The sequence below is a fragment of the Aspergillus glaucus genome (assembly GCF_001890805.1).
Source record: "Aspergillus glaucus CBS 516.65 unplaced genomic scaffold ASPGLscaffold_20, whole genome shotgun sequence".
Classification (NCBI taxonomy): domain Eukaryota; kingdom Fungi; phylum Ascomycota; class Eurotiomycetes; order Eurotiales; family Aspergillaceae; genus Aspergillus; species Aspergillus glaucus.
Genome location: NW_019170472.1, coordinates 439,277 through 465,292, shown reverse-complemented (window position 1 = coordinate 465,292; position 26,016 = coordinate 439,277). Strand labels below are relative to the sequence as shown.

Below are 26,016 nucleotides of genomic sequence, written 5' to 3'. Positions count from 1 at the left end.
TGCCCCCAATCACCATTGACAATCGATAGTCTCGACCTCTTTTTTGGTACCAGTTTCGCATCGGTCAGGTTCGTGGCGGTACTTGCAAGTCGCGGCGTGCGGGCACAGACCGGTGAGTCAGTCAACACATTCCTCCATTTCGTACGATGTCATTTTGTCGAGGACAGAGAATGAAGAGACATTATAGCGGCTTCACAAACAGCCTCCCACACCTCATGGCGTCATCCTCATTCTCGCAATTCCGATGCTTTTGAGCCAGGCAGCTGCACATTTAGCGTACATTGTGTATGACATTATCCTTCAGGTTCACTTTATACCGTGCGCCAAGGGTCTTCATTTGGTAGTCACCCCTAGAAAGGCAATCAATGCTGTTGACCGAGGAAGTCGAACTTTCGGAGCTGTACATCTGAAGTTTCGCGGTTGGGCACAACCGATATCTCGCGAGGGGGGTACTAGGGACTCGCGGCCATGTTACAGCCCATTGGTTTCTTAGTGCAGACTTGAAGTGATCCCCATGGTCCCTTGTGTAGTCCAGCCAGGCTCAACCGAGCCATCGGAATTTTCGTAATTTTTGTCCTGCAAGCGTCGCACGTATATTTCCGAGAGGTTTCTTTAGCTCGATGAACACAATTCTCAATTCGTCCCTATTCCGGCTTGTCCAATATCGTGGTCCCACTGTCACTCGGCCAAGAGATATTTCTTATAGCTAATGCTCATAGAAATGGATCCATTCGCAAACCCTGTTGGGTGATTGAGTACCACATTGTTCCCAAACTGTAGAGTTGTTTGGATACTTTGCAATACTCTTGTACTCGGAGATATCCTCATGGGATGCGCCAAAGACCTTCAGGTTGACCTCCTTTAACATAGTGTCGCATACGTCAAGATAGACCGGGTAGACCGCAAGCAATTCCCTGATTTCCTTCTCGTCGTAATTCTTTATTGTCTTTAGGAGCGCCTGTGCAAATTCCAACGCAGGTTATAAATTGTGGTCGTCTTTTCTCGTCATTTTTCAAATGGAACGGCTCTTCCGGCCATTGTTAAAATACGTTATATCGCAGATCAAGTGGCGTCTTCGTCGGGAGAATAAGTGGGGGATAACGGCCTGTATAGGTGTTAGTGAGCCCTAAGAGCATCAGGATAGCTGCCAACCCACTTACCTAGGACAGAGAACTCCCCAGTCTTAGGATATAGCAGAGTATATATAACAGCAGATATTGCAGGGAGCATTGGTCATATCTGTGCATTTTGGCTACCAATGTTGTTCGATCGTAGTGAATAAACTTTCGAGGAGATTTAGAAGCTCTTGCATCGTTGTGCTAGGGCATTCATGGCCCGCTGCAGCTTCGTACACATGGGTACACATGGAGGTATCTCATAGTATATGTGGATAAATTCTATTTGACTCTATCAATCCAGTTAGTAAATTCTTCAATACCCACACGGCATTCCTTTACCTTCAAAATGGCTCCGAAAGTGAAGATGCCATCATGTTACATAGAAATCATGTCTTGCAGCCAGGTAGGAAGTGCCCATGCAGGCACAGGTTTCCTGATGGACAGAAAAGCTTTTGGGCGTGGTTCAAAACAAAGGCCGCAATTGATGAATTCTCCACCAACCACCGCAACATGACAATCCACGGGGCTTGCATTCTAAGGGATACGTTGTCAACCAGATTTCGGTCTAACAAAGTCTCGATATCCTTCCTCCAGATATGAGATCACGATAAAGGCCTCGTGGCGACCAAGAGACATAAGGCTTCAACTACAGGATATCAGTATCTCCTTGGATCAAGATACACCACTGTCATTGAAAACTTACTATCCTTTCAGGTCCAGAAGTGCTGATGAGCTCTTTTACATTAGCCCCCAGGCCCAGCTTCAAGGTATCTTTATACCTCTCTGCGACGTCGGCAAGGTCTTTCTTCACACTTCCATCAAGGAAGGCGCGCTCCCAGCATCAGTCTTGCTGACGTATCCAGTAAGGACTTTCTTTCCTTTGGTAGTATTCAAGCCTCTTACTGTCTGGCGTGAGCTGAACATGTTGAGATCTTTGATTGGAAAGTATCGACACTGCATAGAAATGAATTAGCTGAGAAGACAAATAATGGTAAAGGAAAAGCAACAAGAGACCTTTCCAAGTTCCTCCATGTCTTGTTCTATGGCCAAATGCGGCTCCTGATTTTCCTTTGGCCATGTGTTGACGTATAGGATCGATGAAGTAATTATATGGATACACAGCACTGTGGGCATGTAATGCCCCCCTTTGGGTGGTGTGTCACTCTAACCAGCCAGCAGCATCTAGCTATAGTACCTGGTCTCGTGATTACCGGATACACACTATATCAGTGAATCAGTTTTTTATTTTTTATTTTTTTATTTTTTTTATTGAGACAGAGGTAATAGGGGGTCTATAACTTACCCGAATGCGCTCTATGAAGGCAATTGGATAGTATAGGAAATGTATCAACAGATAATACACTAGAATAGGGACCCTGGTAATTGTACAAAACAAAAGGACGGCGGGCCGTCAGCAAAGGGGTCGGTTTGCTTTGTGAGAAGGGTATATACACCAGTGGGCTTTTCAATTTTGTTCCCCTGCCGATTTCGAGGATTCGGTCGATAAACGCTGATCCGTACCCTTAGTCACTGTCGAGCTGTTTGGGAAGGACAATACTTGCATCCGCAGATCCTGTGCGTGCAGGATGAAAGGACGTGAAAGGTCTCTGAAAGGTGTCGTACAGAGTTAGTTTAGCTTCAATATGTAATAACCGTGTAGGAACACTTACCACAAGGGTACTGTTTATCGTCAACAACTGGTATTTTCTTGCCTCGATCTTCAGAAGTGAGGATGCTGACAGCCCATATCTCATACAAACATGTCTCATCGAGCTAGTACTAACAATGGCGCTCGTATATATTGCGGATGGTACTTCTGATTAAAGAAGGGTCCGTTCTTCTCTGTGAGAGTCGAAAGCCTGCGGTTCCTTGATTTGGGACCAGAGCCGAAACAGAAATTTGCGGGCGCAGTCATGGCACGATTCATAGCGTCTGCGGAAGAACACCAAGAACCGCCCATTGCTGAGAGGCGCTGATAGACTATGCTCAAAAGCATATCCTATTGCTGTCAATACTGGCATCATGACTGCGAATCATGCCGGTTCCTGTTGGCACTCTATGTGAATTGGGATGGCGATTTATCTTTCTGGGCTGGACTCTGCATCCTGGAATGCCGAGTTTATGGCCTCTCAGCTCCTTGCGGCCCCCTAACTAACTCTCAGAGCAAGTCAATCTTCGAAAGACAATCGAGCACAGATTATACAAATGTCAGTATTAACATCGCCAGTGTAATTAACTTGGCAGCAGGTGGCTGACTGCACAAACAGGGTACCCAGCTGGAACAAGACGTGATCTCACACACTGCATCTGTTATAAGGAGTGTCATTGAGCATAGATTTGGCAATGTGGTCGACAACGTGAAATCCTAACCAGTTTTGCTCGTACCATCTTCCACCAGGCGTCCCTCTCGGACGATTTGGTTGAACAACGAGTCCGTTGACAACGGTATTGCTTGCAGGATTCTTTGCAGGCAGAACCAAATATGACAAAGGGTACTGAGAGACGGTGCAGTCTTGCCCTTGCCTTTCTTCTGGATTTCAGCCGCCATCATGATGAGAAACTGAAGTATAAGTTCGACGTCGCGGCAACTTTTTTATAGACAGAGTGATTAGTATAGATCTGATGATATCCATGCGAGATCTATTTTGAATAAGGCAGTCAGGATCGACGCATACAGAGAATTTTCCTTGATGTTCCCGTCAAGGCTTTTGCCGAATTTCACATCGTGCTTTGGCGGAGTTTGCTTTGTTAACCAAGTGAAATGCCGACCAACGGGAAGCTAAGTCATTGATTGCTTCTTTCGGGCTATTCGCTGACTCGTTCCTCACTTTATAACATGCCGTTTTTTATGAGTCCTGGATCTTCGGACGCATTCAGACATTGCAGCTCTTTCTGCCACATAAAAGTAGTGACCGGAAGTATCTGGTTCAGCTAGAACTGCCCTGGATAAGTGCAACATGACTGAAGTTTGCTTGGAATCGTCATGTTGTTTTAGCCAATGGACGTGGCGTCAACCCTCTGGTTTATGTGTAGCTTCTCGATTCGCAGGTGTTGACACAGGGCGACAAGACCAATTATCTGACATTGTCGGGTTAGATGTGCCGTGGGTCACAACCAGACTCTGCTACAGAATACTGTCAGTATATTCATCATAGTCTCAAAAACAGATTGTTGAAATGATCTACCATTATACATTCACTCCACTTTAGCTTTGAGAAATATCATGTATATTCCTCGTGCTCACTGTCTTCTCTTCGTTGCCGTTCAGACTCCAGTCGAGATGTACATATAAGAGCCGTATAATAGGCCACTGACACGGCCAAATTGGCCGATCCAGGTGTAAATTCCTTGCAGATGTTGTTTTCAAGAGGGAAGCAAGCCATATGGTCGTTCATGTCGACCAGTATTCGAAACCATTAAGTGCTTGGTTGGTATCGTTAAAGGCGCTTCGACAAGAACTGGATCATCACAACGCGGCATCTGTGGCATGACTTGATTGCCAGCAGCCACGCTAATAACAAAAGTCAGAGATAAATCGACAGCAATCCGGATTGAAAACTTACCCTGGTTCGTTTAAGAAACAGGCGTCTCTCTAGCCCTTGTACAGCACGTAGCTCTCACGAGAACTCTTCGCGTCCGCGAGTATACAGAACAGATGTATATAGAAGAGGCCCACGTCTTTCTAACCATGCTCTCTTTGTAAAAACCGGCGACTTCGTGAACCGCCTCACTGTCCATCGTGCTCGCTAAATAATACATTAGTTCTCTTATGGGCGTGAGGATGACGGCAACTGACACATAGTAAGCATGGAAATCATACTGAAAAGAAACTGGCTCATACTCACGCCAAGGTGTCACGTATATAGCAGGCGTTGGATCTGCAACCAAAGCCCAAATGGGGGACTCGACAACTTTGATGGGGATCACCATGAGGAGATTCGCATTCGACGCCGGTAGGTACCCTAATAACAGCTTCGACGACGAACGGAACACAAGCCTTGTGCCTCCACCTTGTGCCCTTTTGAAGTACCACTTGGCCAGATGCTTTTCTCTGGCCGGTATTGGGCCGTGTATCTATGAACTGGGATACGTTTTCTGGCGCTGGTTAGTCGATGTTCTTCTCTTGAGGGAGTGCTACTTACTATACTATATAACCTCAGGAACATGGCGGCGACGTGCGCATGCCTTCCATTAATACCTCCGACAACCATCGTCAGGCCCCTCTTTCCTATATGCATCATTTTAGTTTCCAGGTCATCTTCTCAAGAAGTTGTATGTCCAGCCAGGTGAAGTGCTTACATCAGGGCCGTTGGTAGGTGGGTGCAAAGTCCAACAGTTTCGCTACCAATTTTTGCGTTGTAGATGGTGAGCAAAAAGGTGTTGATCTTGCGCAGCAGGTGACTGCGGCAGTCTCCAATGGTATCCCTTGTCAGGGTGGTACACTTCATCTACCAGAGCACGCATCTCAGCAACGATGAGAACACGTAACAGGGCAGACACTAACTATTCGTGCTTCTATCACATTTGGTCGTAGACTAGTATAAGAATGTTAAGTGACAGACTCTGTAGCTAAACGGGAGCATATATAAAAGTATAAAAGTGGTGGGAGTATAGAGAAGAGACAGAGAGAGAAATATGGAAGCAAGACAGTGAGGGCAGGGAAACAGTCATTGATGAAAAGATCTAAACGATTGAGGGGGGGATCAGCTCCTCCCTATTCATTCACTGTTTGTATGTCTTGATGCGGCCAACCCTTGTTTCATATGTATGTACCCTATATCCAAACGTAACAACCAATCAAACCAATACAATTCAAAAAGTCCTGTATATTAAGCTATCTGTACATAGATCCTAACCCAATCCAGAATACAGCCAGACCATCCCCAATACCGTCCCAGGCCGAAGAACTCAAAACAAGCGCCAGTACATCAGTATTCACCCAAACCACATGACGGGAAATTAGAAATGAGAATTAAATGGTTTAATACAAAGTAAGCAAAAGATATTCACGCCGAGTACTCCAGTTTGAAGATGGCAGAAAGAAATGAAACAAAGGGACTATTAGCAGTAGTCAAAAGGTAATGCGGGGTCGTTCCTGTGCTTTGATTCGCAGGGTATCGGTCGTTGTTCGCTTCGGTAATCATTAGGAACGACCAGAATAGCCAGGGTCGAGTGGAATAAGCAAATTTTGGCATTGTTGAATATGGTCGCGTCGACAGGAGCTGCAGGCTGGTGGTTCGATAAAATCAAGGTATCACGAATGGCAAATGCAAGTCGCCTGACACGGCAAATACTCCAGCTGTCGACGGGTCTGTTTGAGACTGGTTCACAGCATGAGATGGTTATTTTTTATCCGGAGTTACTTCTTCTGTAATGAATTCGAGGATATGCTCGAAATAGCCTGGTTCGGCAACACTATCGTTGTGGCCACCGTTGGGAAGAGTGCGCCAGAATTTGCGGTTCGAGTTGCAGACAGCATAAAGTTGAGTCATATTCAAAGGGCTGCGCAAGTAAGTTTGATGTTTTTATCAACACACGGAATTAAGACTTACGGAACCAGCTCGTCTTTCAAACCGCTTAGGAACAGTATCGGTACATCGGTGATCTTAGGCAGAACTTCTTCACTAGTCCAGTGTTGGTGACAAAGTCGAGCGAGATATCGCGCGGGAGGGAACACCCTAGAAGGAGTTAGATACCATGTCTTGATAAATGGATGGAGAACGTACGTTGGAATTAACTTTCGGATACTCAAAAACGTGTTCTCCAAGATCAACCCTGCAACATCTCCGCTTTCCTGGTTGTCCGCAACCAAGTTGATAGCCACCGCGCCACCCAGACTCTGTCCATAGATCAAAATCTTCGTATACATGGTCTCTGTGCGTTGGCGGATATAATCAAGGCCCGTTTGAGCGTCGACCTTCAGCCCCGTTTCATCGGGGACACCTGTCGACAGCCCATAGCCACGATACTCCAGCATCAGCACATTACAACCAACCACCTCCTGCATAATCTTAGCAATAGGAATGCGATGGCCGATGTTGCCAGCGTTCCCGTGAAACATCAACACGGTGACGTCCCGCACCAGACGCTTGTTGGATGGCCGGATAAACAAAGCATGTAACGATTCCCCATCCGGTGTAGGAATCTGCAGATCTTCATAGTCCGTGATGCCAAATTGACGGGGATTAGGTACATTAGTACGAGCGTCAACAGGCACATTGCGCGGGTAGATCAGCTCACTGTTCATCTAGTTAGTTTACCGGGGTATAGACCCACAAGACAAAGGGGATAACGTCACTTTTGTTTAAAATACAACAGTCCACTGGCAACAATCGCAAGGCCCGATGAAGCTAGCACTGGCAATCGAAGAAACTGAACCGCATTGTTGGCCATAGACGCGAGGCTCCAGGACGTCGGAGGCGGCGGAGAGTCGGACATGGTGGTCGAGCCAGGAGACGGCGGACTGTTCTTCCTGCGTAGACGGACCACCCTGGGCAGTGATGTGAGATATTCAAGATATGAGCATAGAGTAGTAGAGCTCGAATTACTGCTCGCAAGCAATTTCTGTCTATCTAAATATAGACAGCTGGGGTTGTAAGAGAGAAGAATCCATGATATTCTCTAGGAGTTCAGGAGGCTACCTGCGGGGGCGACTCCGCAGCCAATGGGGGGCTGAAACACGCTCACCGCCCGAGCCTACGCGAAGCTCCGACTGAAGCTCTCCTCCAGCATCATCATCATCATCGCCCAGCGTTTATCTCCATCACTTTCCAACCCTCTCATACTCTGCCAGCCGCCATTTGCTTACTATTTGGCTGTGATTGCTTGTTATATCTCGGATATCTACGTCTTTTTCTGTTCTTGCCATTTGTCGTAGAATTTCGTCACCCCCCGTTGAGTTCAGCAGACAAGATGATCGGTCACGGTACTACAGGAATGCTGGGGGAAGGTCAGTTCTGCCAGATGCAAGAACGAGATATCTTGCTGGGCTTGTACTAAAGGTGGTGCAGATGGAATCCATGTTGATATGAACCACCTGAAAACCGGAGAAGTCAAGTAAGTTGCTAGCGGCTATGGTTACCAACATACTGGACAGATACTAACTCTCCACGCACAACAGCCTAGGAACTTCGATGTGAGCACGACCTGACCCCGACTCCCCATCGAATAGAATTAACGAAACTAGTATGGCAATTAACTTCAAGGATGGTGTGATCTTGGGCGCAGACAGTCGGACGACCACCGGAGCATACATTGCCAACCGAGTCACCGACAAATTGACACAGGTTCACGATACCATTTGGTGCTGTCGATCCGGTTCGGCTGCCGACACACAGGCAGTGGCAGATATTGTGGCCTACCACCTCAACATGTATGGGATTACCAACAATGAGCCTCCCAGCACCCAGGTGGCTGCGTCGTTGTTCCAGGAGTTGTGTTATGAGAACAAGGATAGGCTGAGGTATGGTTGCTTGATCCGTCCATCTACTTCTCTTTTCTAACGCAGATGCAGCGCCGGAATCATCATTGCCGGATACGACCCGCGACACGGTGGTCAAGTGTACTCGATACCTTTGGGAGGATCTCTACACAAGCAGCCTTTCTCTATCGGTGGATCGGGATCGACCTACATCTACGGTTACTGTGACGCAAACTGGAAGGAGGACATGACGGAAGAAGAAGGCATCAAGTTTGTGCGGGGTGCGCTGCAAGAGGCCATCAAGTGGGATGGTAGCTCGGGAGGTGTCATTCGTTTGGTGGTCTTGACATCCAAGGGTGCCGTGAGACATTTGTACCTGCCGGACACGGGCTACACCGGACCGGGTGCGCAGTCATGAAGATGAGTATTTAATGGGCATGATGTCGTTTTCTGTTAGCACTCGATTATTGAATGAACTGCATTGAGATGTCTGTCGAGCCTTGTAGCAATCCTTGTTCCGTTTGGAGCCTTGTAGAGCTATGCGATATTCTGTCGTCAAGTGGCCGTCATTCTGGTGTACTTTTATGATAGATGCGATGGTCAGTACAGCAATATCGAAAAATGAGTGAAGTGATATCTAGCATTCCAATGAAACCAATTTCCGTTGAACTACTATGTTTGAGTAACTGCGACAATTGCCGCGGTATGTTTTGGCTATAATAGAGCGTTGTATACATGCTGTCCGGATGGAATCGCAACAACTGGCCCCTCTGGATTTTCAGGAACTCATTTTCATTCCTATCCAGTATTTTGCCACTTATAATCCTGTTTTCTCTTTTGGGTCTATCCCGTTATTTGGTCTCTTTAGTTGGTTCTGTTGGGCGATCGCCATCGCGATCCAGCCATCGTCCCCTTCATCTCCCTCTTCCATTCTCTCTTCCCTCCCTCTCCATCAACCACCGCTTCTCGCCACCTCACTCTCGTTTTCTCTCTCTTCTATTATCTTCTTATTAATCTTCTGCAATGGCTCTCTCTGTTGTCGCTGGTTGCTGGTGATCTCTCTGGCCGATTTCTGGTCCTTGCGTCCTGCTCTGACATCTGAGGCTCTGTGAGTGACCATCATTCAACCTGTCACCTCCATCCATCAGTTAATATCTTCATGATCATCCTAACCACTGACATCTGGTTGTCCAAAGCAGCTCAAGTCCATTGCATCTCTCGCGCAGTCCCTATGGGACTTGTTCTCAGCAGCCACTTCCACCAGTCCGATCTCATCCGTTATCCTCGTCTTGACCAACGATATCCCCAACAGCTGCTCCTCGTCCGGCATCATGCTGGAAAGCAGTGTTAATCAAAATCCTTCGCAGCAATCTGTGTATTCCCCCTCATCGCGTCATCCGAATCCCCCCTCAGCCGGGGCTGTCGCCGCCGCCTCATCATCGACACAATTAGAATCCGGCAGTTCCAGATCAACATCGACATCCACTCCTGCGTCTCTCAGCGACACCACCAACACCCCCACCTCGTTCGCGGCCCCGCTATCGACCTCCGCCGCCGCCGCCGCCCGGGGCTCTGCTCGTCTCTCTTCCCACCTTCCGCAACGTCACGATGTTCCGCCTTACATCTCCCATCAATCGCACGATTCATCAACTGCCTCCTCTCCCTCTGTCCAACAACCTTCGACAACCGCCACGCGGTATCCTTCCTCCTCGTCTCCCTCCACGAACACACCTGCGGCCGCCGTTCCCCGCCCGTCGATCTCGTCAATGAACCCCTCTTCTTCTGTTACCTCTGCCTCGTCCGCTGCTTTCAGTCATGGCCCTTCCACAACATATCCACCGAGCAACATCAATCACACATCGACTTCGCGTTCAGGAAGCCACTCGTCCCCCGCATCATCTCGACTACAACCCTCCAGTCGACCATTGCGGTCTTTCACGGGATCGGAGGCTAGCTCTCCCAATCGCATCAAAGTCCGAGATTTGTCCCATGTTCAAAGCTTCGCCTACGAGGAATATTATGCCCAATCGCAGAGGGATTCGCAAACCCCGGGGCAATGGGAACAAAAACGCCAATACGAAATCAGTTCCATGCCGGTCACGGATATCATTGAGATGGTCGCGGGGCTCTTGACTAAAATCACCACCAGCAACGATGTCCACCACGAACAGATGCATCAACACCTTCCTTCTCCCGATGGTACGGCCAACCTCAGCCCTCAGGCCACCAGTGTACTGGCCTTTCATGGCAAAAATGTACCGGGGATTTCGATTCTTAGCTACCTAACTCGCATCCATAAATACTGCCCCACTACCTACGAGGTCTTCCTCAGTCTGTTAGTCTATTTCGATCGCATGACCGAAATGGTGAATAAGGGTCACCTTGACCGGGTACAGCATCGTTGGGGTGACTATTCCGGTACAGAGGCCGAGAATAATAATGATGCCAACTCTCATAATATCATCTCTCCGCCCGAAGCTGAGCGGATGACTCAACCGTCACATACCTCACCTATAGTGACACCACCGTCGTCCACCGGGATGGTCGCGCAGGACCCGACCAGTCCCTCATCTATCTCACCGTCATTACGTCCCCAGGGAGCAGGCCACCCCTTCTCTCATTCCTTCGTTGTCGATAGCTATAATATTCATCGGCTGGTCATCGCGGGCGTGACCTGTGCTAGTAAATTCTTTTCTGATGTTTTCTACACCAATTCTCGATATGCCAAGGTACTTCTTTTCCCCCGTTTGATTATTTCGGTCACTCATTTGTTCAGGTCGGAGGTCTCCCCTTGGTGGAATTGAACCATTTAGAACTGCAATTTCTACTGTTGAACGACTTTCGACTATCGATTCCCGTCGAGGAATTGGAGTCGTACGGAACGATGTTGGTTGAATTCTATGCTCGGGAGGTAGTATCCCAGCAGCAGGCCCAAGCCCCTTCGATCAATCCTTCAATAGCCTCTGCACGTCAACCAGAGGTCCGTCAGACGCCAACGCCGCCATAGTGGCACGGTATATCGGTTAATGCCCCCTCAATGCAAAGTATCTATATCTTTGCTCAACCAGTCCACGATCAGATATCATTATTGATTGGCACACATACCCCTTTTTGTTTTCCAATTTGTCTATTTATACTATAGATCTTGGTTGTTGGTCGCATTCCACGCCAGTACTCATTCATTTGCGTTTGCTGTTTCCGCATTGTCTTTCAGTGGTGTTCGGCGTTAAGCTCGTTTTGTTCCTTCGGGTATTACACTGTATTCGTTGGATTTGATTTAGTAACGATGCCATTTGATCCCGCGTTCATTTGACAACCGAAAATCTCGTATATTAATATTGCGTCGTAGCCCTGCCCGGGGGAGTCAAAGCTCCTGAGCCCATGCTTGTTTAAGCGCCCTGCATGTATGCAATTAATCCTTGATAACGACAGTTATAGGGAGCTGCCACGTGGGCTTAGGCCATGATCCTATAGGCGTACTATGTGGGAGTGGGGTATAGATAACTTTCCATATTAGGGTACTATACCTGACATCCAAACGCCCTCAACCAAGTAAAGGATTGTACGAGTACTCCGTACTGATTGCTATTTGCTACTTATCTTCGTATGCTGCTAAATGCCACATAATCAATGCATAGTCAGAGTGTTTTGTACTCCAGGATTCTCCAAGACTCCACTCACTTCACTAGAATAGCAGCAATCCGGTAAGATATGTAACTAATTATTGACGTGAGAGGTCTCATACAATACTCAGTATATCGAGTAACCAATCATGAAATATATTAGATACTAGCCATCCAATAATTCAGTCAAGTCCAGATAACTTCAATAACCCCACCTCCATACCCCCCCTATCCAACACCATTTATCGTCTATTGTTGCCACAGAACACTTTACTCTTTCAACCACATCCGTCTTATCGTATCGCAAGACCCTTCTACTGCAGACTATAAACACACGGCCCGAACTATGTATGTCTCAAACCCAGCAAAAAATAGCAACAATAACACCGTTTAACCTATCTCGGCTCGGGCCGTGGAGCTTAGCACTAACTGTGTAGTGCGAGATATGAATTGTACCTGTACTTGTACAAATTACTGGGTTTAGGTAGTGTGTCTATGTATTGATATACAAGTGTGAGAGGAGTCTATGACCAACCTTCTAGTAGCTCATAGACATACTTTCAAGAGTCAAGGGGATAACGAGAAGACATACATACAAAATTAAACGCTTCTTATATGAAAGCTCAAGCATGTCACATGATCGCATCATATTACCGAAGGATCGCAATCTAAACTATTAATAGAAGACAAAGGAACAGGGCAAGGCTGTGAGCCAAAACTAACCCTCACCAGATGCTCCTATAATCAAGGATGGTTGTGCGAAAGGGCCGTGATCTACTACGCAAGATAAAAGGCCATTTCAAACAGCCCGAGCCAATCCAGTTTTTTTCTTTTCTCACCAATTTACCCCCGGAACTAGTACACGCGATTACCACTTTCTTGGAGACACCAGAATTCTGCTCCCTGCGCCTAACCTGTAGAAAAATCTATGCGAGCACACGAGGTTATTTCGTGCGTTCGTATCTGCACACAGTGCGGACGAATCTTTCCCTGACCGCGTTACAGAGACTGCAAGACCTCTCCCAGAATCCAGATCTAGCACCTCTAGTCCAAAAATTAGTCGTGAAAGGACGACCAGAAGATGATGATTTCTTCGGGCAAGGAATTGTGTGGGAGCGACAACACCCATCTGGTCATGGTCATCTTTCCATCCCGCAAAAAGGAATCCAGCAGTGGCAAGATGTGCTCCGGCGTTTGGTCCACTGCAAGTCTTTCCAATTATATCGCAACGAGTCATATGAGATCGATAACACGGGTGGTCTCCTGACGGCCGGTGATGCACTCACACTGATCCTCGGCATTATCATTGAGATACAAATACCAGTGGTGGCATTTTCAGTGGATTTCCAGCACGGCTTAGCAGTAGATTTCATTCACATAGGACGGATCAATACCAGTGCTGTGCGGAGACCAGAGTTCATCACTACATGGTCCGGTGTCCAGGAGCTCAGTCTCAATCCTACACTGCAGCCTGCAACCACCGCCGACTGGGTGTTCCAGTTCGTCCAACACACGAGGAGTCTTCGGAAGCTGCAGATCGATTTCGGCCTTGGTGATGAAACAGCTTCCTTTATGCACCGGTTGCCGTATGCGGAGTTACCATTTCACCTACAAGAGGTCACGCTCGGGAGTATGTCACAGATTTCTGGGGAATCCCTCGCGCAGTCTCTCATGCGCTTCCTGTGTCGGTATTGTGACAGCCTCCGCAGGATCTATCTCAAGGCTATTTTCCTGGAAGAAGGAGACTGCGTTGCCGTTCTCAGGTGTCTACGTGAATCCGAATTCTCCGCACTCGAGGAAATCAACCTTTTCCACCTGAGAGACGGAGATAAAGGTCTTCATTTCCCGGGAGTATCGGAAAACTCTATTGTTGATGAGGAACAAGGCACGGAGTTTACTCATTTCTCTGTGAAAAAGCGTGGAGGGAGGAGGAATATTGGTGTTTGTTACTCGGATGCGAAGATGGATGTTGCACTCCGGAAACTTGTGGATTGGGCGCAATTCTATTGATTCCAGGTTATATTTGCATTCAGCGCCGGTAGCGGTAGTTATCATGAGTGTGGTCTTTGAACCTTATGTAGTACGTTGGCGGGGTTTGCTGTTGAGGTATCGACTAGCATGTATATATATATAGACTTTGAGGATGGTCGGTCCTGAGGCGTTCAATGACGTCCAGATAAGCAGAGTTTAAAATACCCTGGTGGCAAGAACTCAATTGATCCTCTGCCAGGGGATAGAGTTCAGGCAGAATACAGATCTTAGTGTAACCCTACAACGCACACCCAGAAGAGTCAAAACACATTTATCAATAAAATATAGATAACCTCCAATACGATGCAACAATGCAAGCATAACCATCCCTCCCTCATTAAACGCAAGCATAGCCTTCGCATTTCGCATTTCGCATTTCGCATTTCGCATTTCGCATCAATCATGTAACAATCATTCAATGCAACAAAAACAGACAGAAAGACAACCGGGCGAGTGATGCATTTTCTGTTATATTCCATACTCCTATCCGTGTACGCCGTATAAAAAGGAATTGTGTATCGTCATTCGATTCGTGGCGGACTTTGCGATTTCTTTCCTAGAGGACTGAGACTTGATCTGTTCTCGTTAGCTATATCCATTCCTTGACAGTCAGAAAGAGGGAAAGCATACGACCGCCTCCTCTCCCCCTCCTTTCTGAACCCCTCAATTATCTTCGCAATCTCCTTCCTCCCAGCCCGCGCATCAACCTTCCTCCCATCCAAACTCATGCTAACCTTCTCACTAGCATTAGCCAGCAATAACCGTTTCAGCAACAAATGCCGCATATTCAAACACACAAACACCCCGCAATCACTCCCATTCTCTTGTAACGGCGAGTCGCGCAGAGCTACGAACTGAAACGGCCGGTTGAGGAGGATACTAAACTTTCTTGTCGCCGTGTTCGCTTCCCAGTGATTCCCCGGTGGGAGCGAGTCGTAGTGGAATGCAACGCCGTCGACGATCGAAATCAAGAGTAGAGACCAGTGCGTCCCGCCTTCGGCTTCGGTGACGTTGCGGCAGTCGTTTATGGGGAGGAAGACGTGCGTTGTGTGGGTGAAGTCGGGGAGGGCTTCGCGTAACGAGAGGGGGTTCGGAGTCTGGAGGATCATGAAGGACATGCTGGGGCGCAGGAGGACGATGTTGGAGGTGTTGTATTGGACAAGGAATTCGCGTTCGAGGTATCTTCATTTTAATCAGTTACCGTTGTTTCTAAGGGCTGGTGAACGAGACTCACTCCTCCCAGAAAGATATAACCTGTAAGGGAGATGATTAGCTCAGAGCCCAGCGGATAGTTCCATGTCACCCACATTATCTGTGAGCCAGTCATTCTTGAGCGTTTGCATGTCCTCTCGCGTCACTGTTTGGTCAGTCCATGATATTCACGACTTGATTATAGCTGCAACATACACCGAATATCATGGTCTATCCACACAAGTCAGCACAAACACCATGGTACGGTAACCAGACGAAGGACTCACAGCTCAAGTACGCATCATCCGGACTCAACTGCACCAGTTAGCCGCCTGAACACTACCAGCGCCTCCCTGTTGAACTGCGACAGCCGAGTAGCATACCATATCCCCAAACCTCCCCCTCATCTTCTTTTGCAACCTTCCCAATCCGCCTTCTCTCATCGCGCAGTATCTAGGCAGAAGGATTCACTTCGTTAACGGCGTATATCGTATGGACAATAAATTCGTATATCGTAGCACCGTGGTCAACTCGCGAGATTCGAATATGGACGGATATCCAGAGGAAATGTCAACGGAGGAGAGGAAAGCGGGACGGAAGGAGGGGTGTAACAGTGTACAATCGGAAGCCGGGGAACGGAGACGAGACAGAGATGGGTCGGCGGGATCGGCGGGATTGTCTGCTCGTGTGTGCGGAGTGCTACTCTGTGTGTACTCTGTAGTTCAAGAAGAATTGTATATGGCTAGAAAATGTATGCTGTACAAATGCAAGAAAAGAACAGATATGTACCGAGTACGCCTGGGGATGGGTACTTTGCAGATGTAGAGGCGCAAGGCGCAAGAAGCAAAACGTCACTGTGGCGCCTGTGGCTGTGCACGTGATGATCTACCATTCTTCACGGTAAAGCATAAGAAGTATACACATGAATTAACTCAACCATGGGGTATCTAAATGTACATCCAAATTCCAGAGGATTGGCCTCAGAATCAGCTGACCCCTTAAAGGATCAGTAAGCAGAAGGGCAAACATATCACAGAGAACAAATCACATAACGTCCATTAAATGGACAAGATCGAACAGAGATGAAAGACAAATAAATCAGAGAAGGGATTTCGGTGACTCGAACACCCAAACGCCCTGCTAATGTCCCACATTTAAAGATCGCTAACCATCATCCAGGTATAAAGACAAAAAAAAACACAAAAACAAAGAAACGAAGACCTAGCCAGACAGCTTGGCGAAATGCTTATTCCAGATCCATCCGACTTGATGTGTCGGATCATCCTGGTTTCTGGCGAGCCACAATTCGCCCTTTTCGGCAATCACATCGAAGATTTCACCCGCGACATAGGTCAGGTACTGATAGCCCGCTTCGCGACGTGCGCGATCGATATTGAATTCGTAGATACTCGCCGCGAGGAAAAGCACCTTGGGTTCCTTGGGATGCTCATCGATAGGGTCAGGCTCATTGTCCTCTGGGTTGTCGGACATGGGCATGGCCGATGAGAAGAAGCCGGAGTAGCGACCACCTGCAGGGGTGGCGGGTTGGTTATCACCAGCCGTGGTGTTGATGATATCACCCAAGAACGGGCTTTCGAGACTCAGCTGCGGCAAGCTGGGAACTGGCTCCGGATTAGGATTGCTGGTCGGAGCGCTGGTGACATTCTGCGCTGGCTCAGGTGATGATGCCCGAACACTACGTGCACTTGCGCCCCGGCCAGAGACAGCAGAGTCAGCACGACGGCGGCCGACAGAGACAAAGGACTGGCTGTCCACTGCGGGAGACTGGAAGGACGGGTTGCTCGTATTGAACTCGTGAGAGACTTTAGGCGAGTCGTCCATGGCGGACCCGACACGTGTGCTGGCGCTGTTAACCGTGGACGGCCTCCGTGACTTTGGTCCAATAGACGGTGTGCTGTAGTTGGGCTGACCAATAGTGTCGACAAGCAAAGATCCATTGCAAATTCCAAGTGACAGCACTTGCGCATCCGAGAAGGTAAAGTCCGAAGCCCACTCGTTGAAGATCTGCTCAACATCATCAGGGAACGAGTCGACCAAAGGTGTGAGCCTCTTCTGCTGAATGTTCTGCCAGGTAGTCTGGATCTGAACAAAGTTCTTCAAACACGCCTCCATCAATCGGGCAGTCATAGAATAGAGCTTCGGCAATTCATCCTTGAGAGTTTCGTTCAGGGCCACAAATTGTTCGGCTTGTTCGGCACTCTTCTTGTCTGGCTTGTCTCCTCGATCCTTGACGGCAGTGAAGCGGACATATTCTAGGAGTCGCTTGTCGCGTTTGCGCATCACCCTTTGTGGTCCATCGTAGAGCTTGAGTAGTGAAATCATCGGATCAATCACACTCTTCCGAACAATGTCAAGCTGGTTCTGTTAGCATATCCTTCTTGTTACCCCACAAGGGAAAGAACACTTACATGTTCAGGCAGTGCCACCGTCATAATATCATGAACAACAGTCTTCAGTTGCCGCCACCGCTGCTCCAAATCGGTAAACCTGGACTGCGCCACATCGACGTAGCTCTCAATAGCAAGAACGAACTCATTGAAGCGGTCCATAGAACCCTGAGCTTCCTGAGTGTACGACTCAACATCCCGCATGACAACCTGCATCTGGAAGTAGCTGTCGCCGAACCGCTGGGACAGCGAGTTATACTCCTTGTCTTCGAACATATCGGCCACGTTGCCGACTTGTTGTCGCAATTTGTCCGAACGACGGCCAAACGCCTTGGATAAACCGGCTCGCACATCGGACTGGTTCCTCTTGCGGCCTACCACTTGGCCCACAAGATCAGCTCGCTTTTTCATCTCGTTGATGCGGACGGAGATGTTAGTGACCTCTTCGAGAGCATTGACCAGCGATGCATAGTCAGGATGCTCTGCGGGTGTGGAGTCCAGGAGCTCGGACAATAGGAGAGGATACTTGAGAATCCGCTGCACAGGCTTGACGAGCAGTGAGTCCAGGTCCCATGCAGTTGTAAGGTCCGACGCCCAGTCACGGCATTCTTGAAGCCAGATGGTCACCTTCTGGTTTTTCTGCAGGATTTGCAGCTTCTTATTGGCGGCATCATGGTTTTTCAGGTAGTCAGTGTAAACCTTCTCCATGTGCGCCATGTGCGCCATGAAAGCCTGGCCAACGAAGGTGGCCTGGTCTTTCTCCAAGTCTGACGCTTCTGTGCCAGGCATAAAGGATTGCTCTTCGCTGGCACCATTCAATTGCCTGTTGCGTACGCGTTTGCTGCTCCATCGTTGAGATTTCGGCATCACGTATATACTCTTGGCAGAACGCTTCAGTGTGTCTTGGAAGGCCGTGGAAAACTGGACCACTTGATCCGAGTTGCCAAAGAGAATTTTGACATCATCCGTAGAAAGATCCAAGCATGAGCTCGAAGTTCCTTTGTAGATGTCATCGACCACCTTCATATCTCGGCCGAAAGTGTATTCCGTATCAACCAATTCCTTGATGACATGGCGTCGTTTCTTGAGACGCCGTTGTTCGGGGGATGGCGAGGGTCTCTTAAGATCGAGGCTGGTCTGCTCTGACTGAGAAGGAGCCAAAGAAGTTACTGATGAGCCGACGGCGTGAGCTCGAAGCGAGGAGGTGGTCTCAATATACTGTAGCGAAGAGCTTTCGCTGCTTTCAGTGCTCTGAACAAGTCCCAATGGCGTATAATTGCCACTTTGTGTCGGCACATGAGAAGGTGGCCGCTGCTGCACTTGTCTTGATGGTGCATCTGAAGAAACCTTTGGCTGATGTGGCAAAGGTGGTGGTTGTCTCGTGGTAGTTTCTTTTGGTGTAGTCTCAGCCGGCTCCGTTGATTGTGCACCCTGCTGTTCAGACGAATTACCCTCCGAAGAGTTATGCGCCTGTGGTTTTTGGACGTTGATGGCCAGACCGAGATTGTTTTGCGACTCGTCCGCACCGGATGATTGTGTTTGTGTCTTGGACTTTTCGTAACGAGCTAGATCGTCATTGCGTTTACGAGTCCTGACAATTCTCTCCCCTTCTGACGAATCACTGTCAGCTGCAACTTGCATCCAATCAGCAATGGACGGAGATGCATGCTCCCAATCATCCCGGAAGAGCAAAGTGGCTGAATTCCGAGGCTGTTCGGTCCCGGGAACATCGCCAAGACTTGAGACAAGGACCGGATCATCCGTGAGACTGTCTGTACGGCCATCCGATCTCTGGTCCGTAAGATCAGGGCGTCGGGGCTCCGGAGACGAACTGGCTCCTGGAGCTGACAGGTTGGGACCCCGACCACGAGCCAGCTCTTCGAAATAAAGCTGCGTGACCCGCTTGGAATCCCAGCCGCCGAGTCGTGCCAAACTTGGAGCGCTCGAACGCCCGAGAGTGTTACGGGTAGATGTCTGTTCACTCTTAGAATCGAAAGCTCCTGCTGAAGGCTGTGGCGGTGTGACGGTAAGATGACCGATAACCGACGGTGGCGTACTTGATGAAGCCGAGCATGATTGAGTAGTCACTTCACTGTCATCTGCGGAGGCAGCAACGTGAGAAAGATCTTCCCCGCTGCCATTCTCGAATCGGGCCTCTGCAAAATGTTGACGAAGTGAAGAAGACCAGGAGCTTGCGCTCCAGCGGTTGCTGGGCGGCTCATCGCCGGCCTGGTCCTGCGAATTGTCCGACGCATCACATGTGTCTTGATCATCACTGCCGTTGCCATTCACGGATTCCTCAAAGCGGGCACCGTCCCTGAGCATGATAGGAATAGATTCCTTTTCATCGTTGTCCGAAAGACTGTAGTCTGGTTCGTCGCAGGAGGATTCATCGCTCGGGCTAGACTCCCGGAATTGCATGATCTGACTCAGCAAAGTTCGATGTGACGTATCCAGTTGTTGGGGGTGGCCCAACCCACTCTGGGGTTCTGGGTCGAGCGTCGTCACATGAGTGTCGGTGGATTCTAAGGTGACCGCCGACATGGGTTGCAGGTGAGACGACTTGGGTTCGGAACGGGGAATAGTGGCGTCTCTGCCCGAGACCATTGGAAGCCCCAAAGTGGGAGAATCCATAGCCGTCGTTGCACTAGGAAGCTCTGGCAATGGCGGAAGACGGGTATCGATGTGAAGTGAAGGGAGAAAACGAGAAGGTTCGGGTTCAGAGATAGATGGGTAGTGGTTATTATTATTACTAGTTAGATGTTGATGTGCGGATGGTTGTGGTTGGTGCTCGTCATGACACGTCTCGACTTGGTCGTCAATTACCGTGGCTCCATCCTCTGCTGTTGGAGTAGGCACACTATCAAATTGGTTTTGTTGCTGCAGCTGTCCGTGCGAGGGTGGATGGCGGTCGTCCACGTTCTCTTCTTCTCTTGGTTCAACCTGACGTCGAAGTTCCGCTGCTTCTTCCTCTTTTCGTTCATTCTCTTGGACGGTTCGATTAAAGGCTTGTTGGATTCGCTGCCGCCGGGTTGCAAAATCGACATGACCCAGCTCGGGCAGTTTGCGCTCCCGGCGGGATCCTCGGAGCTCACGGTCGCGAGTGATTCGTCGTTGGATGCTGGATACTCTTTCCACGACTTTGGATCCTGAGTCGGTCGGAGAAGTCGCATTGGAAACTGGCTTGCGGGGTCGAGAGCTGCGCAGTGGGGGCGTTGACTTCTGCGGAGGCGGCGCAGCTATGTACGCCTGCAAGAGAGGATTCCTCCACGATTGCTGTTGACGGACTCGACCATGGACCGTCCCCATCGAGCCCGTCGCAAACGGTTCCGGGTCGTCATAATCCGACATTCCCGGAAGGGAATCGGGAGGAGATGACGGTATAGGCAGGCGGCTGATGCCTTTCGGTGGCAGGGCGATCTGCGCGGCGGAGCGGCTGCTGAAAGTTGTCGGGGGAGCGGCTCTGGGGGGAGAAGCATCCGAGACGAAAGCGGAGCTCAAATGGCGGGATGAGATAGGAATGCGTGACTTGGAATGCGGGCTCCCGGGAGACGTGCTGACGCTTGGCGACTGCTGCGGCAAGGGGGCAGATCCAGCTGCTGCCATGTGAGAAGACGACCACCCCAGTTTTGAAGCAGCGAAACCAGCAGAGGTTGTCCCAGGAAGGTCGCTTCTTGCTCTTCGATGTGATCGACTGGCATCCGCATTTGGGTCAACGGCTTCTAAAAATGGTGTTTTCCCCAGATACCAGGCCGTCGGAGTTAAGGGTGATCGGCCAGAGGAAGGGCCGAATTGATCAATGGTTGCTGGGTTAGGACTAGGGATACTGCCTTCGGACCCTCGACGCATGTGAGGAGGAATCCCAGCTGCAGAATTGTGAACGCTGGTATCAACTGCAAGACGCTCGCCAAACCTCAATGGCCGTCGAGGTATGGTTGGTCTGGAATCCACGCTGGTCTGCGCCTTACCGTTGGTTTCACTGACCGTGCCCGCGGGTGCAACGGTATCCCCATCATCATTTTGTGCTGAGGCTTTAATCATGTTCCACCGGTCACCCGGTGGAAATTTCGTTGATGTCGGGCTGCCGGCCGGACTTGCAGATGTTGATCTATCTTGGAATCGAGGTGGCATGGGAAGGACCTGGTCATTGGTTTTTTCGAATTTATTGATAAGGTCCTTGAAGGAGACCTGGCGGGGCCGGGGGTTCGATACTGGGTTCTTGGAAGTTGCTTTGGTGCCATCCAATCCTCGATATGAAGTATCTGATACGGAGCGGTTTTGCGATCCCCAATTCGTGCAGGATGAGTCGAGAGTGTCATAAGTTGGCAACGAAGCAATTCGCTGGAATTGAGGAGGTCGTGTTTTATTGCTGGCACTGTCGCGTGCTTGGTGCTGTCTACCCGTATTGATGTCTGGACGTGGATACTGGCGGTAGAACTCGTGGGGATCCGGGGACGCTCGACCACTTTCTTGGTGGGGACCCGGAAGATCGCGCAAGGGGAAGGTGACTGTTCGCAGGGGGGCGCGGGGAGGTGACAAGGTCGAGTCGGCTAAGGAGGCATTAATCGACTGGTTGAGAGGAGCATCGTAGAAGAGATCGTTAGAGCTCTGGGAGGATTTGCGGCGGAAATGATGTGGTCCGCTGTGGTCGAGCGGGCGAGAGACATGGTCGACATCGTTACCGGGCATCTTGCATTCTCCTGATCCGCAGCAGGAGATTGGCCAATAACTGAGTGTTCTCCTATTTCTTTTGCGACGCGATTTTCCCTTTGAATGTTGAATTGAAACTTGCTGATCGAACGGAGGGTGTCAGCTAAATGATACAATGCGTTGTTTAGAATGTCGCAGATGACCGAACGGCTATAGTTGGTAAGTAAATCCCCGGGGAGTGTCCCTATCCAGAGTCATATTTGAGACAGAGACACAATCGAGGACAACCAAGCCACGGGGTGACCCTGAAGAGTCCTCCCCGGAAATGCGTTCCAGTGACGGAGAATGTATACGGATGAAGCGGAGGCGGGGGAGAGTAATTGTCTTTTGACGGAGAGAAGGATAACCGTGAGCGACAGAGGAAACAAAGGTCGAAGAAGAGGGAGAAAGAGGAATAATAGGAGAAAAATAAGACGAAAGCGATGGATCGACGTGAGAGGGTGAGGCTGTAAATAGAGCGATGGTGAAACTGACGTTTGCACGGCGTTTAGCGGTTTGTCAGGCGGAAGTCTGGCGAGGGCGGGTTAGTTGAGGTTTTTTTTCTCTCTATTTTTCCCTCTCTAGTTCTCGGAATAAAATGAATCTGGCAATCATACCGAAGAACTCATAAAAGAGGAAGAATTAGAAGAAAGAAATGGGTATAGTTTAGTGGACCGATGGTGGTGGACCAGTAGTCTGAAGTATGGGCTGTCCGAGGGGTTCTTTGTGAGAGAGAAAAAAAAAGAGGTCCTTCTTGCGTTTGTTTTCTTGTTTTCTAACCCACGCGAACCGGAATTAGAGAGAATTGGAGAAAGAAAGAAAAACGACTCGAACAGGCAGAAGGAAAAAAAAAAAAAAATTGAGGAATTGGGCTGCAAGCTGAGCGATAGTATTACTCCGTCCTGCAGCGCAGCGGGTACTAATGGAGCGGAGAAGAAGGCCGTCAATTCAGTAACAATGGAAACGACCGGTAATAGTGAGGAAATGAGAAAAAGCCATGAGGAAAAGATGAGGAAGAAAAATCAAGAGAAAAATGGAAAAAAAAACAAAAAGATGATGAGGTGGTGATGGCAGAAGAGGGGAACTACTCTACTAGTACTCTGTCTGTACTGCACTAAGAATACACAGGAATGATTCCATTTACTCCTGGTCGTTCCATGGGTCAATTCCTTTGTAAAGATTATTATGCACGGTGTTTCAGTATTGAATAGTATCACTAGTCATAGCATATCGAGTGATGGACAGCCGATCAATTGATTTCTGATCTGTCTATTGTTGAACCTGGTCTATACATATCTTCAATAATTAATATCATTCCCGATAGCTGCCAACTCAGACGCTACTGTACACTATGTATGTTGTGTCCTCGGAGACACCTTCTTGTCCAGACCAACATGACCCATGGATCTGACAGGGGAATACACTCTTTACTTACGCACACCAACTGTATATAATAATCCGCTGTCCGTCATTGGCAATCATTTAATCGGCCCGCCGGGCTTCAACGGTCGAAGTTAATTATTGTTGTCCACCCACAATCAGCATCATTTTGATTAAGGAACCTCCCCGCTGTTTCACCATAGAACACGGTCAGCATTCTCAGAAATAATAATGTGTCGCTTTAATGGTTCACGGGACACAATTTCTTCAATTATTACCTCTGTACTTGTAAAATAAAATATCTGTAGATCTATCATCGAGTAGTTCATTGTATCTTGGGCTATCACGTGAACGCGCGCGTCGACGCGACCTATCACTGTTGGACAGTAACAATTGACGACACCAACAATAATAATGACCAAGAAACGAAAGAGACCCAACAGGCATCCTCCAGTCGCCAACAAGCCTCCTTCTCCCAATCCTCGTACTACCACTAATAATAATCCCACCCATCCTGTCATCTCCCTCTACTACCCCCATGTCCTCACCCTGAGGCAATATCTCTTACGCCAACTCCCCGTTTCCTCCAAACTACGTCGTCGTCGAATTGTCTCGTTGAGTGTGGCCACCGCTGCAAAAGATGAAGATCATCGGTGGTCAGCGCACGTCCCAGATCTCGTTTATTTGCTGGACACCACGCTGGTCGGGGTGCTCCACGAATCGCCTCCAACAATTAACCAGGAACGACGACGGGATTTGGCTGCTTTTACGGAGTCGCAAACACAGCCTGTTTCGCAGTTCAGGAGTACATCTGCGCAGTCTGAGGTATGCATACTCGCTCTGGAACTGTAGTGATAGTAACTGACTAGCTAGATTGTCGAATATGTCATTGCAACACTGTTCAATCGCAATGGCTACCAGCGGCCCCAGCACCTTCTCGTTCATGGCTTTCAGCGATTCATGGGCCCCCGGGCAAATGAACCTCAAACCATGACCAATATCCCTGGAATTATGGTCCAGTATCCGAATGAGAATGTCCAAACCCTGCAGCAGGCTCCCTGGACAGATGTCCTCGAGCTCCTGGGAAGCAATGGCGAGGAGATTATGCTCAAGTTGTTGCTCGACTGTGGTATCTTTCCTTGTATAGACCACCGAAAAGGCATCTTTTATCAACTTAGTGGTAGGCTCTTCCTGTTACTCTTTTTGTGTGATCACAATTGCTTATTTGGTAGGGTTACCGTTGCCCATGCTGGAACCGCTGGACAAGACAGGTCCAGGGCCAGACCAGCCCCCAACTAAATTTACTCCTCCATCCCTCCAAGGTCTACAGTCAAGGCCAGGAAACAAGACCCAAAATACCCATAAAGAGGTACAGGTCAAACCAAATAGCATCATCTTCCTCCGTCGACGTGCACTCTACGCTCGTCCAAACCTTAATGCAAAAGGACAAGTTCGCTTTGGACTAAAACATGATCGTATGTACTTCCATAATGGCTCAGGACCAGACTAATCGGAGCAGATGCACTCAATCGCTTCTTTTCGGCCGATTTTCTGGTGCAGACCGTGCATCTAATGCAACATATCTTCCCTAGGCAATTTGTTCTAACTAATGTATTTACATCAACGGATACTCGAGAACAAGCCCAGTCATTCAATCACTCCTTTGACCATCAGTCTCTACAGAACAAATACCTTGGACAGAGCGAAGATGGGCAAGATGAGGTGCGAAAAATACCAAAAAGGCTTCGTGGGAAGCCAGTGGAGCTGGTACAACAGCTCCAGAAACGACACAAGCACTGCTCCTACGCAGAACTACTGAGATATTATTGCTCTTCTGAGGTGAGTTGATCGTCAAGAAAATAATAGCCTGATGTTGACTCTGTAGGCCACTGGACCGTGGAAACTCGGTCCTGCGAGCTCGCAGTCCGACTCCGACACCAGTCATGAGTCCATCTCCCAGCCGTTGGTCACCCAGGCACAATTACCGCAACCATCCTCCGAATCATCGGATAAATTACCACTGGAAGAAACGGGCTGTAAAGCGCCTGCGCTACCACGGCCAAGCGTCACTTTGACAGACTACGCAACGCCCGCCTCATCAGTATCGGCTTTTTGCCGCGCCGTTTTGCGAAAACTGATCCCTCCCCAATTCTTTG

At 48.9% G+C, this 26,016-nt stretch overlaps 9 protein-coding genes across 9 annotated transcripts; 4 read left to right on the top strand and 5 right to left on the bottom strand.

Moving 5' to 3' along the window:
• Nucleotides 1–2,641: 2,641 nt before the first annotated feature.
• Nucleotides 2,642–3,669, bottom strand: ASPGLDRAFT_28452 (uncharacterized protein; the record flags this gene model as incomplete). The annotated part of the gene is made up of 4 exons (XM_022543758.1): nt 2,642–2,725; nt 2,789–2,867; nt 2,903–3,098; nt 3,504–3,669. 4 exons carry the CDS (start codon nt 3,667–3,669, stop codon nt 2,642–2,644), a joined length of 525 nt encoding a protein of 174 aa, XP_022397914.1.
• An 812-nt stretch (nt 3,670–4,481) lies between these two features.
• On the bottom strand, nt 4,482–5,359 carry ASPGLDRAFT_28451 (uncharacterized protein; the record flags this gene model as incomplete). Its single annotated transcript, XM_022543757.1, has 5 exons — nt 4,482–4,629; nt 4,682–4,710; nt 4,806–4,864; nt 4,964–5,192; nt 5,261–5,359. 5 exons carry the CDS (start codon nt 5,357–5,359, stop codon nt 4,482–4,484), a joined length of 564 nt encoding a protein of 187 aa, XP_022397913.1.
• A 1,101-nt stretch (nt 5,360–6,460) lies between these two features.
• ASPGLDRAFT_133130 (alpha/beta hydrolase) lies at nt 6,461–7,556 on the bottom strand (the record flags this gene model as incomplete). The annotated part of the gene is made up of 4 exons (XM_022541184.1): nt 6,461–6,620; nt 6,671–6,796; nt 6,845–7,357; nt 7,417–7,556. 4 exons carry the CDS (start codon nt 7,554–7,556, stop codon nt 6,461–6,463), a joined length of 939 nt encoding a protein of 312 aa, XP_022397912.1.
• A 306-nt stretch (nt 7,557–7,862) lies between these two features.
• pre3 (proteasome core particle subunit beta 1) lies at nt 7,863–8,956 on the top strand (the record flags this gene model as incomplete). The annotated part of the gene is made up of 5 exons (XM_022542907.1): nt 7,863–8,067; nt 8,129–8,174; nt 8,239–8,253; nt 8,305–8,580; nt 8,632–8,956. Exons 1-5 carry the CDS (start codon nt 8,031–8,033, stop codon nt 8,954–8,956), a joined length of 699 nt encoding a protein of 232 aa, XP_022397911.1. The 5' UTR covers nt 7,863–8,030.
• A 244-nt stretch (nt 8,957–9,200) lies between these two features.
• Nucleotides 9,201–9,760, top strand: ASPGLDRAFT_786328 (uncharacterized protein). Its single transcript, XM_022549974.1, has one exon. It carries the CDS (start codon nt 9,285–9,287, stop codon nt 9,648–9,650), a length of 366 nt encoding a protein of 121 aa, XP_022397910.1. The 5' UTR covers nt 9,201–9,284; the 3' UTR covers nt 9,651–9,760.
• A 109-nt stretch (nt 9,761–9,869) lies between these two features.
• Nucleotides 9,870–11,545, top strand: ASPGLDRAFT_133101 (putative cyclin-dependent protein kinase complex component; the record flags this gene model as incomplete). The annotated part of the gene is made up of 2 exons (XM_022541178.1): nt 9,870–11,267; nt 11,315–11,545. The coding sequence occupies 2 exons, from the start codon at nt 9,870–9,872 to the stop codon at nt 11,543–11,545; spliced, it is 1,629 nt and encodes a 542-aa protein (XP_022397909.1).
• A 1,366-nt stretch (nt 11,546–12,911) lies between these two features.
• Nucleotides 12,912–14,171, top strand: ASPGLDRAFT_28447 (uncharacterized protein; the record flags this gene model as incomplete). The annotated part of the gene is made up of 2 exons (XM_022543756.1): nt 12,912–13,112; nt 13,167–14,171. 2 exons carry the CDS (start codon nt 12,912–12,914, stop codon nt 14,169–14,171), a joined length of 1,206 nt encoding a protein of 401 aa, XP_022397908.1.
• Nucleotides 14,172–14,459: 288 nt separating this feature from the next.
• Nucleotides 14,460–15,902, bottom strand: ASPGLDRAFT_50744 (Ulp1 protease family protein). Its single transcript, XM_022547375.1, has 7 exons — nt 15,767–15,902; nt 15,671–15,698; nt 15,600–15,614; nt 15,500–15,549; nt 15,427–15,446; nt 14,823–15,374; nt 14,460–14,768 (listed from the first exon to the last, which is right to left on the bottom strand). Exons 1-7 carry the CDS (start codon nt 15,824–15,826, stop codon nt 14,714–14,716), a joined length of 780 nt encoding a protein of 259 aa, XP_022397907.1. The 5' UTR covers nt 15,827–15,902; the 3' UTR covers nt 14,460–14,713.
• Nucleotides 15,903–16,604: 702 nt separating this feature from the next.
• ASPGLDRAFT_132995 (putative Rho guanyl nucleotide exchange factor) lies at nt 16,605–22,480 on the bottom strand (the record flags this gene model as incomplete). Its single annotated transcript, XM_022541168.1, has 2 exons — nt 16,605–17,759; nt 17,813–22,480. 2 exons carry the CDS (start codon nt 22,478–22,480, stop codon nt 16,605–16,607), a joined length of 5,823 nt encoding a protein of 1,940 aa, XP_022397906.1.
• Nucleotides 22,481–26,016: the final 3,536 nt, after the last annotated feature.